Source organism: Mytilus trossulus, chromosome 13 (assembly GCF_036588685.1).
Source record: "Mytilus trossulus isolate FHL-02 chromosome 13, PNRI_Mtr1.1.1.hap1, whole genome shotgun sequence".
NCBI lineage: Eukaryota > Metazoa > Mollusca > Bivalvia > Mytilida > Mytilidae > Mytilus > Mytilus trossulus.
The window spans coordinates 28392681-28405521 of NC_086385.1; the positions used below are offsets into that span (position 1 = coordinate 28392681).

The 12841-nt window shown below is 31.3% G+C and overlaps 1 protein-coding gene across 1 annotated transcript; it reads left to right on the forward strand.

The window, feature by feature from the left end:
- The first annotated feature begins 5141 nt into the window (after positions 1 to 5141).
- Positions 5142 to 10904, forward strand: LOC134695540 (uncharacterized). The gene is made up of 6 exons (XM_063556827.1): positions 5142 to 5277; positions 6328 to 6522; positions 7197 to 7353; positions 8145 to 8243; positions 9248 to 9309; positions 10087 to 10904. The coding sequence occupies exons 1-6, from the start codon at positions 5153 to 5155 to the stop codon at positions 10115 to 10117; spliced, it is 669 nt and encodes a 222-aa protein (XP_063412897.1). The 5' UTR covers positions 5142 to 5152; the 3' UTR covers positions 10118 to 10904.
- Positions 10905 to 12841: the final 1937 nt, after the last annotated feature.

The following is a 12841-nucleotide window of genomic DNA, read 5'->3' on the forward strand; positions in this document are numbered from 1 at the left end:
ATTTTGATTCAATTTCTTCTAAGTAATTATCGTTTAAAAGAGAACATTGTTTTCTCAATCATCGACCAGGAATTATGTCACCTTAGTTTTTACGCAATGTAAACGACCTTGACTGGCTATACAGCCCTCGCACGGTCGGTTATGAAGACTTTGATTTTAAAAGAAAATACTAGATGTATGAATTGAAATAAGGTGATTAAGCATGTTTTAGAGGAAACAAAACTTTCAAATTTTCTTGTTTTTATATTTAGTTAGCATTAAATTGTAATATCAATTTATACATGATAGTTAATTACTAGGTACATGTACCACATTTACAAGAGAGGTTACTCACTGACAGAAAAAAAACTAGCCCAGCTGTTGAATAATACACAGTGGTTATCTGATAAAAAAAATTATCTAAATCATAGATAAATTCGACGAAAGAAAAAAAAATTGGTCTTTTCAATTCATGCAATTAGGGTGCATACTTTCAAGTTTTAAAAGGTTAAAAGTCGAAGACTGATTCAAATAGATAAATAAGATTCATTCGCCAATATTACACGATCATGCACAGCGATAATATGTACACGTTATGAAGATTTATTCTCCAACAAAATTTTGTTCAGTTCTTGTTTTATTAAACAAAAATTGTTTTTTTTCGTATCTTTTATCTCAAATGAAATTTGATAATAAAAAGTATATCGTATAATTACAGTCTGTTTAACAATTTTAAATATAGAAATTTCTATAATTTCAAAATCCTACTAAGCGTTACATATTGATGAAGAAAACATATTGCTACCAATTTTCTTAGACTATGTATTCATGTTTTGGGTTTTTGCATCGGAGAACTTCATTAACCAAAATGAATAAGTAAGTGTCGGAAAGATCATTGCAAAAATTAACGGACGACGAAGATGAAAACGACAGACAACGGATGGGAAAAGCTCACATGAACCTTCGGTCAGGTAAACAAAAAAAGGAGTTCCATGCCAAATGTGCCTTTTACCACAATCCTTAGTGTATTGTGTGAGTAAAAATGAGAACATGGGTTAAACTATACTATATATTAGATAGTTGCAAAACGGCATAGATAGATTGGTTGATTGTTGGTTGCTTTACGCCGCATTAGCACGGCATAGGTAGACATTACAATATTTATAATGTGTATGACATAATATGTCTATGCACTTTTTGGTTTATTATTGCTGAAAGAATATTTAAGGTATAAGCTTAAAAGAAATCAACCTAACAAAAGAAGAAGGTAATATATCAGTAATTGCAATTGCATGTGAACATTTCTTTATGAAGATCATAGATTTATTTTTAATGCAAACACTAATTCAATATGATTTCAGGAAGGAAAAATTCCGAATTACAACAATATGTAAACACTAATTTGATTGATTTGGTAACACAAAAATTGTTCTTCTGATTATATTTCTTGATAACGAATTATATTTATTAATTATCTGATAACAATGATTTAAACTGTAACCTCGGGTTTTTTTTTTTTTTTTTTTTTTTTTATAAAAGCTCATTAATTCTTATTTGCAATAGGTTGCTGGGATATCTTAAATGGGCTTCTGAATTCCAGTGTACCATTGCTTTGTCCCTGGGGAACATACACTGCCACTTATAGGAAATTTTCAAATTTAAAATATGTACCTTTCCGAAGTAAGGAGCTGTAATCATGGTAATTCAGTGGTTGTCGAGTTTTTTTAAAACTGTATATCACACAAATCAGGCGGTTAGTTTGTCATACTAGTAAGTGACTACATGTATATGGTAGTGGTATTGCTCATAAATGAAGGCCGTACGGTGACTTATGCCTTTTGTCTATTGTGGAGAGTTGTCTCATTGGCAATCATATCACAGATTCTTATTTTTTTAGCCCATTACACTTATAATCGACACATATTTTATCAAGACCCAAAGAAACATAGAAGTATTACATGTGCTATTAGGGGAGGGGGAATCGGCCTGATCCTGGTTTGCCCCTCCCTTTCCCATCACACTGAGGGGGAAAAGTGGGATCATTCCAATCCTAGCCACCCCCCCCCCCCCCCCTAAAAATCAAATGGTAGCTCCCTAAAGAAAGGACATCAAGACCAATTTGCTAGATAGTATAATTATAAGCATGAAAAAAACGTTTATGTATTTGAACTCTCATACTGTGTTAAACATTTTATCTTCAGGTGCTGTTATACCAATAAATTTGAAAATTTCATTCAGCGAAAACTACACAGTAGATCTAGCAAATTCGCAATCGCCCAAATACATAAAAAAAGAGGAAACAGTGAGAAATTCCGTAAGTTCAGAATTGATATTGACTATATTATTTATTGAAAATTACAACAACAAAGTTATTGACTGAACGACCTAAAAATTATAACGAAAGAAGGGATAATCGTTGTTCCGAAAATGTACAATAATAGTGTAAATCTGTAAACATCTCATTTAATTGACGTATAGTTTTGTTCTCAAACGAACTTTGTATTTTAATCTCTTGTAATCTTTGAAATATTAAGTGAGTGAACATGTTAAATGTGAAATTAAAGAAGATGCAAGGTTCTTTGTATCACTACCGAGAAGCTCGTGTAAGAAGTCTACCAGATAAGAATAAGTCATGAGTCGAAAAGAAAAGTGTCCCCGTTAGAAATCGTGGTCAAACATTTGGAAGAAAATAAGATATGACTGAACCTCCTGACCTAGTTGTTTAATTTTTTTTTAAACAGTAGTTCACTCATAAAAAAAATGGTGTGTATCATTTAAAAAATCTGTTACACGATACAATTGTTTCCTAAGAAAAAAAGAACTGTACGCCGACCGTGAACAACACAAACGACCTGAAAGAAAGCATATCAGCTAAACATTAAACAACATGTTATAAAAGCCTCATGGTAATTATGTCTGTGAATAATAAGAAGTTGTCGAATCTAAGTTACATGTACTACACATGTTTTAGCTTAAACCTCATTATATCCGATCTTAACATAGATACCATTCCTTCCCTCATAAACACGTGTAACTTCTTTTTGTTTTTAATCGGACGAAAACAAGGATGACATTACAGTATGCAGGTTGATGTGTAGTTGTTATTTGAAAATATATGTGACTGACATTGTATTGTGTTCTTATCTAGCTCAGGAAAGTGTATGCAAATGTTACCGGCTTCCAAAGTATAACCATCAAAAGATTCATGTAAGTAATTTCTGTCCACTTTTTTTTGATTACACAAACATGTGTGTCAAATTTATCAAACGTTTTACACATTCAAATAACTCGTAGTAAATTGTGTGTGTATCGAATCGTTTTATTGACAAACCTTGGCAAGGAACGCTTAGATGTATATCCAACAGTACACATTAGGAGAGAAAATACCCAAGAATTTTAATTTTAAACCGTAGATACTTCTTTAGAGCTTTAATGTATGAATGTATCAATGTGACTGCTCGATTATTTATATATCATTTGCAATTAAATAAGGAGATATGTCAGTTTTAAGTAAGCAAACTAAATAATTATGTTCAACGAAAAAGTCACTAAAAAATTCGAAGCAGATAATCACGAATGTTTTTTTTTATTTTACTTTTATTTATCAAATTGTGTTGCTTGTCATTGTTTTTATATCTTTGGTTACATATCAACGCTTTATATTCTTTTATTATAGAAAAGGAAGTATATTAGCTGATTTTGCAGTCAATATTCGTCTTTTTCGTGCTGATACTAACCCAACACAGATTGGAATCGAATTGAAAGAAAAAACTAAATCTTTGTCTGAAAACGGGTCTCTTGGGGACATACCATTAACGAAAAGTTACATTGAAGATTATACATTCAACATATTAAAAAACGGTATGTACCACCCATTTGCTTAATGTAGGGTTTACAGTGCAGAATAAATGTTCCGGTGGATTGCGAAGCATTCTTCCTATCTTTAGGCAGATATAACAGAATAATATGTAATTGATGCAGCGGATACATGTACATTGAAAAAAATTGCTATTAATAATGTTTGTGTTTGAAACAATGCTACTGACATAACAGAAAAGTGTGATACACATTCAATATAAAGACTAAAATTAAAGAACCTGATGGGACCCCGTTTAAGCCATATATGTTTACAATCCTATAAGTAATTAATATAAACGCCGTCAATGAGTTGTTACGGGACTCAATAACATTTTTAGTATCCATTAGGGATATCCGAACAACTTCCGGCCGCATACACGAATTCAGCACAAGACAATATATACAAATGAACCATTTCATAAACATTGTACATTGTACTTCCAAAACTGGTAGCCATTGCACCATACACAGACGCGAATCCGGTTCTTGCTATACGCATGTTTTAAATTTTTATAATTTTGTACCATGACACAATGTTAGATTTAATTAACATGTCGCACGGCCAATTAAGAACAATTTTGAAGAATTTTAGGAATTCAAAGTTCCAAAAGGTTTTGGATTTTTTTTTCAGAGATAATTCATTCCTGGTGGTACAAAATTCTTAGTTTATCTAAAAAACAAACCCTCTAAATTACGTGAGCTGGTAATTAAATGATGATTCATGTTAAACTTGTGGTCATCATACTAGTATGTTTTGTTTAGCCACCTTTGTGATAAGAGTGTTGATAGCAGATGTTTTATAGCTTCCGTTGTTTGAAATCATTACATATCTAGATTTTAAATATGAAATCAAGAATATATTGAAAAGAAATCCTGTCTATTTTCACGATCATTTGGTAAGTTGACATCATTTTATGTTATTTGGGCAAATTCCAGAACAAAGACATTCAAAATTCACGTTATACTATTTTAAATCCAAGTAAGTTGAATGCGAGACATATTTGAGAGAGACAGATCTAATAACAAACAAACAAATCTACGTATATATATATATATATAAAAACGAGTCTAAATTGAAAACTACGTTCAAACCTATATATATATATATATAGCGCATAACGTGCAATCTTGTTTAATAACTACATAGAACATATAACAATAAACTGTAAGAGAAATAAAGAAACATATCAATTTGGACATTTGAAGCCATGCTTAGGAATGTTTAAATGTCTCTTTTATAATTGGATCTTTTTTTTTTATCGTGGTTTATTTATACTTATTTTCAGAGTTGACAGATAAGCAGAACCAAAAAGACATGTATACATGTGGCATAGGAAAAAAAAGTATAAATGACAGTTGTGTTACCATATGTGAACAAGATATATACAAATGTGTATATGGAAACTGCTACTCTCACTTGAACGGAACAGCCACTTGCATGTATGAATTATTTTATCTTCAATCTTTTATACCATATTAACTACAAATCTTCCAATATTTCCACAATTTATATATGACATTTGCGTAAATTAATAAGAATATTCATCATGTTTCTATAAACTCAACAATATAACCTATTAAATCTGGTTTATTTGATACGATGCTACTTGTTAAAGATAGCAGAAATATAAGATTTTTCAGCTGGAGAACGAGAGACAACCTTCTACATTAATTTTCATATGTTGTTGACATTAAATTGATTTCGAATTATTATCATTCATATGCAATTTAATTCGAAATAAGGAAATTGTATGTATTGGCTGCTTCCAATTACTCAATATCATTTCATGTGTCATATGACTGGTACAATTTATTTCGATAACAAGAAAAAGACAGCGACACAGGTATATATAACGCAGATAAGATAAAATTAGCAAAGTAACACTTCTTTCTCAATTGTTTTCTTGCAGTGATAAATTTGAATAAAGCTCGAGACAATATATAGTGGCGTTTTTAAATGTTTAAAAAATGGTTTGATAATAAGAGAAAGCAAGAGCAAATATGGAGAAGATAACCGTACTGATAGTGATAGTTTCTTTATAGTTAGTTGCAAACGCGAAATAGCTGTTTCGATCTTATATTCATACTACATGTATCTTATCGACATGTTGCGATTAAAAAAAGAGTTATATCATAAACAAACGTATAGAGGAAACTAATCACACTGAAACCGAAAGGGATTTCTACAGGGACTCTGAAAGACCTACTTACTTGAACTTTTGCTAAAATAAATGTACATGAATATCCCCAAAATATTAAAAGAGGAGCGAAAGATACGAGAGAAGTATTTAAACTCATAACTCGAAAATAAACTGACAACGACATGGCTAAAAAAAACCAAAAAAAAACTGCCAAATAATAGTACAGAACCCACAGCATTGAAAACTAAAGACTAATCAACACGAACTTCACGTAAAATAAAGGATTATAACCTTCACAATTATGTACCATAATGTACTATTTACTTCTTTTAAAATGTCTAATCTGTAGATGTAACCAAGATGACGATTATTTTTATACTGGCAAAACATGTGATGTAAGAACTGAAAAAATCCAATTCAAGCCGAACTATATTATTGCGGCTGCATGTGGCAGTATTGGATTTGTTATAATTGTAGCTGTTATAGTGTGCATTGTCTGCAGACAGAAAGCAACCGGAGATAAAGATAAAACAGACATGTATATGTAAGTCTAAGAATAATCTTGGTTTTGGTCTATGATATTTTGAAAAATAATCGATAGGTGATACACTTTTGACTTATTTTAAAGATCCCCCATGCTCTTTCAACTTTGTACTTGTTTGGCTTTATAAATATTTCGATAAGAGCGTCACTGGTGAGTCTTTTGTAGACGAAACGCGCGCCTGGTATACTAAATTATAATCCTGGTACATTTGATAACTATTTAAAGGGTTCCAGCATTTTCAAAATCATAAGTAAATCAATTCATTTCTTGAAGTCATCGACATATTTGACAACACAAATGCAATGATCTTTAAAATGTCTAAATATGCATCAAATAAAACTAATGTTAATGATAATATTTAACGCTAGAAATAGGTAAAGGCTTACTAGAGAACATACTTCATTCTTAAGTTAAAAAAAACGGCACATAATGTCAATCTTCTATGATATTTCGAGGAATTAATATATATATAACACAGATGAAGTCAACGTCATTATGTGAGGCTGATTATTCAGACATTAATCAATAGCGACTGCTTTTTACAGGATACGAAAATGTTATATGATTAGTAAAAATAACAATACAATACATTAAGAAAAGGACCAATATATACAAATATGTCTTAATAGTTATTGAAGTCATCGTTAATTTGTATAAATGTTCTGTAATTCTAGAACAGAACATGATACATTAAGCTACAACCATCCCACGGGTCTCTTAGGTCGACAGAGAACGCCATCTAATTTGTATTCGTCAATGCATGAAAGCACATACAACGCTGACAACAGAAATTATAAATTGGTGGATGTTGAGAAAAACAGCAGGGGGAACGTAAGTATATTTTCATTTATGTGAGAAAATATCCTTCTTTTGCATGTTTAGTGCATTGTCTAGCGTACGAAACTTTGATCCTGGTATCTATGATGCTGCTATCGATATGTAGTCTCTGATAGGTCTGCAGGATAAATGGGGCATGCACTGGGTCAAGGTCTTCGACCTTACTTCAAGTACTGTAAATTCGGGTATATTTGCGTCAATTAATCACTTTACCATTTTCATAACTTCACACAGGAACATTATAGAACCATTTAGTAATTTGATAAAGGTTACTCGTATATAACACTAAGCAAACGTATCAAACCATAAGTAGTTTTGCACTTATTTCAAGGAAGAAAACCTTGAAATAATATCCTTTCCGAATCAATGTAAAGTAAAATGAATTATGACACATACAGTGTCCTTACATCTACAAAGAGTGGCAATCTGCATAACCATGATAACGGAATAAGCGAATGAGTTGCATTATGTAGGCAAAAGTGATTTTAAACCGTTCATTTTGAAATAAGTCACATACAATTTGTCATATGGTACAGAAATCGAAGTAACATGTCGTGTATCGTTAGAGGCTTTTATAAAAGTATTTAAGTAAACGTATGATATGGATTGTATGTGCTTGTGGAAAAACTAATGACGCTTTAAATAACCTCTATTCCATAACATGTGTACAAACTATAGCTCTTTGTTCATTTTTTCTTGAACTGTCTTCTGAACAACCATATATATCGAGATTTCAAATACATGCAATAATTATGTTTATGATCATTTTCTTTTCTATTAAACAGACTTATATGTATAATCCTTCTGCGGACCAACATTTGAATACAGAAATTGACAGCAGATCTGACAAAGCTTATCATAACACATCATTTTGTTCTGAAGAGGTAGGGTCATTAAAGTATTAAGCTAGAGGTATAGGGGGAGGGTTGAGATCTCACAAACATGTTTAACCCCGCCGCATTTTTGCGCCTTTCCGAAGTCAGGAGCCTCTGGCCTTTGTTAGTCTTGTATTATTTTAATTTTAGTTTGTTGTGTACAATTTGGAAATTAGTATGGCGTTCATTATCACTGAACTAGTATATTTGTTTAGGGGCCAGCTGAAGGACGACTCCGGGTGCGTGAATTTCTCGCTACATTGAAGACCTGTTGGTGACCTTCTGCTGTTGTGTTTTTTCATTTGGTCGGGTTGTTCTCTCTTTGACACATTACCTATTTCCATTCTCAATTTCATTAAGATTGGAAATGTTTGATTTTTTTTATAACATGCAAATTAAGGTTGGCGGGTTCAACATTAAACAAATCCATGTTTATCCGATGCATAAATGTGACCCATATAATGCATGTTGTTGTATGCCTCGTCTAGAGTATTATGTTCTTGGCTGTGCGTCCGTAGGCCCGTCATACCGTGCGTACGTATGTCCTGTTTCATGTAAAAGCAATTTGATACCAATTAAGAGTTTCACCCCCATTTTAATGTTTTCTTTATATAGAAAATGATAATGCGAGTTGTTGAGCCGTGTTATATGGACACATTCTTGTTTTTGACACCATCTGTTGTCAAAGGTTTACGCAAACGTTTTATTTGAGTCGACAAATTGTTTCAATCTATTTTATGTCACGTGATAGCTTTCGCTTCTTATTTGACCGACCAATGCCCTTCGTCAATTTCAATATTATAACAGCATTTTTCATAGTATAATAATGTCTATTAAAGAAAAAGATCGAAATATACTCTTAACCTATTGCGTGAGACAAATGAAACGTGCTATACATTTTGTCAGTTTGAAGACCTCGAACACAAGATGAGGAATTTTATAGTATGTCTTCTTTTTTTCAATGATAAATCTACCACTGATAAAGTAAATAAAGACTACTCCCTTTTATGTAGTTTGCAATAAAAAGACCTCAGATAGGAGCAGTTAGAGACTATACATATAACGAATACAATAGGTAAGACATATTTTAGTTTAAAGAGCATTCACATAATTCTATACGTGTAAGAATGTGATTTAAAGATATAGGCAGTGCATGCATAGACATTTCATCAGATAACACAATATAGAACGAACACTAAACATGTTTATAAGAGACATCACCATAAAGATAATAGAGTTCAAACAACAAATGAATTTTTAAAGCAGCTAGATGATTTATGATACATCTTACCCTTACGCAATAATGCACTTGTTCAGCAACAAAGACTCCAAATGAACAAAAAAGAATAAGACAAAGAATATTATTGTTTTCTTTAGTAATTTCAAGGTATTCATTTATAGACTCGATAATATAAGTTAGTACTTTCATGGTAGATTACTGGAATACATTTCATGTCGAAATTTTGCAGTTCACTTAAAACAGTAGAAACATTCATATTAATTGTACATTATCAAACAAGATCACATCAAATCCCACATTCTAAATATGCAGGAACTTTAAACATAATTGTTAATAATGCAATTATACACTAGACACACAATGACCTAGATGAAAGGAAGCACATTCACTACAATAAACAGTCGGACCATAAACCATTACAATACACCACTGTATCATGTGTATATAAAAGAAATAAGAAATATATGAATGGACTGAAACGGTATATTTTATTAACTTTTTAATGTTGTAAACGTAACATTTAATGTAGAAATGACATATCTAATTCGATTTAAACAGACTGTTTACTTTTATCATTCATTACCAAATTGTTTTTGATTTTTATATTTTCAGACCAAAACAACAACGACCCGATTACATGTAATGAATTTATTGGAAACATTTTGTCTTCCACATTGAACATACCGCATGCTTATTTGAAAGATCTACTTATTGACGCATAATCCAGTCATCACACATAATATCGTACTCATTTGATTTACATCTTTTTATAAACAGTTGCATCACCTTGCATATTTATTATTCCAGAGAATGAAGTATTACGTCCATATTGTGTCTCGTAGTCTATGTTGTAGGGGTTTAAATAATACTTGATCTAGATCTAAGATCTTAAAATATGAACATAAATGAACATAATTTGAATATCATTAACAGCAAGTATTGTGTAGGACACAACCACACGGTCATTGCAGGAACTGGAAAAATTATGCCACAAATGACAACGAATATGTTATCATTGTAGTAAAAACAATACTGTCATATTGTCAAGGACTATCAAATTTGAACTTACCACGAGCATTATAACAGGATTACTCTCACATAGTGGAGTTGCTAAGCACATCAGTATTTTCTTTTCTTTGTGTCTGTTTGATAACTTGTATGTCTTTTGTGAACTTAGCGTTTAACCATGACATTATTTGTTTTTATTCGACTCTTTAACGTCCCAATCTCTCTGAAAATAATTAACAGTTTCTGGGTACGAGCCGAAACAGTACTGAATGTTGATAAAACATAATACGTCACTATCGGTTTTTATTATCAACAGCTGAGTTTCTTCTATTTATATTTTTAATTTCCTATTACAAATTGCGAAATATAAGACTTTTGATGCGTCGTATTTCAAAAAATTCTTATGTTGCTTTTGTGGTCGTTACGTGGTAGATGTCTTTCTTTATTACTGTGAATCTTCTTTCATGTCTATTCTGTATTCTCATCTTGTAATTTGACTGATATAAAGTCGACTACCTTTTTGCGTTACTTATAATCCTCATTATTAAATCTTTTTTTATATATACAAATGTTTTCTTTGTTACTTAAAATAAATCGTAGATTAAGTTAAATGATCGTCCTTTTTTTAGCTTGTCTGTACCTTTATAGACTCATGGAATATATCTTGCAATAATTTTGAGAGTAAAAATATTGTTTTATAGTGTATGATCATTCCTCATGACTGATGGTTGTTTTTTGGGGTTTTTAAATATTTACATTTTTTTTAAAGTATTCGAACTGATTTTTTTCTTCATGCTTATGAGCAATGCACATATTGACTTTAACGTCTCATTAACAGTGAAACATGGACAAACAAATCAAGTAATGTAAAGAAGCAGATACACTTGATAAACCAATTACAAAAAAAAAATGCAGGAAGTTTTGATTGACAGTTGTGAGACGATATTTAATTCATTTTGAACCTTATACATACATTCGATATGCCGTCAACGTATTCACTTTTTAAGTATTATCTTGATTAACGTTATTTTAGTAATTTGACGGTGTTCATCATGTTGGCGGAATCCTAGTCCTCTCCTTAACCAGGGACATTGGAGCAATAATACAACAATAAAACGAACATTCAAATCTATTTAAAAAGGGCTAACTTATAACATTGAATAAAACGAAATACGTCTAACAAAAATAAAGAGTGACGTGAATGTCATGGCCGGGTACTTGTACGTCCCAGCAACAGAAGACACTACATGTACGTACAATAAATAGTCGCAGTTACCTTAGCTACTAACAGATTATTCAAAGCAAAGATAAAGTAAGAAAAACATGAAAAAAATATGCAGTTTGGACTAAATTATCAATCAGTAAACAATCGACATCCAATGCCTTAAGTGAAAAGACGTCGATAACAGTCAAAGAAAAAGATGACCTTGTACAATGACAACATATAAAAAAAGATTAATAACAAATGATAAATGTTAATTTTGAAACAAAATATGCTAGTGACAAACAAATTAATATTTAAAAATTCACGTAATTTAAGATCACGACTGTTTTCTCTTTCTGTAAGGGAAATAACTACTTTACTCTTCATGTATTTATAATAAACCAAGTCCACTAACTATATTCGGAATTTAAATACGAATAATCAATGATTTTACTAAAAGTGTATAAGAGATCTTGATAAGATATGAAATTTTAAGGTCCTTTTCGGTTTCGTCATAATAGTTTACTTCCCTCTTTTACTTGATAAAATACCAGTTGATTTTGTTTTTAATTCAGTTATATTTCTAGACTCATCAATTTATGAAGGGTTTTTCTGTTTATCCTAATGCAATCTAAAAAATCATGATCTAAACTAACCAAGATAAAAAAAATACCTCCGACTTTGAATGAAACTAATATTTCTATCTCAACAGCTGCTTAACGCCCAGTACTTCTGATATGAAACCATCCCAGTGCCCCACCTTTTTATAGCCTGACAACCTTTCAAAATCTAATATTTTGTCGATCGGATTGTTTATTTATTAACGGAAATGATTCACGATGTTAGTCAATAAAGCTATTTTTTTTTTAAATTTGCAAGTCATATAAAAAAAAATCATTTGCAATTAATTCGTAACAATATAGTCCTAATATCCAATTGACAAATCAGGTTGTATTCCGCCTGGCTCTTCTGTCGAGCAGTCAGCTAGGATCCCAGGCTACCATTTCACATACTGTGGATTCATTTATTTTCGTGGATATCAATTTTCGTGGTTTGAGGAAAATCTGTATATTCGTGGATATTTAATTTCGTGGTTTTGACAAATTCTGCATACATTCCTTTAGACTATTTGTAATTCTTTGAACATTTAAACTC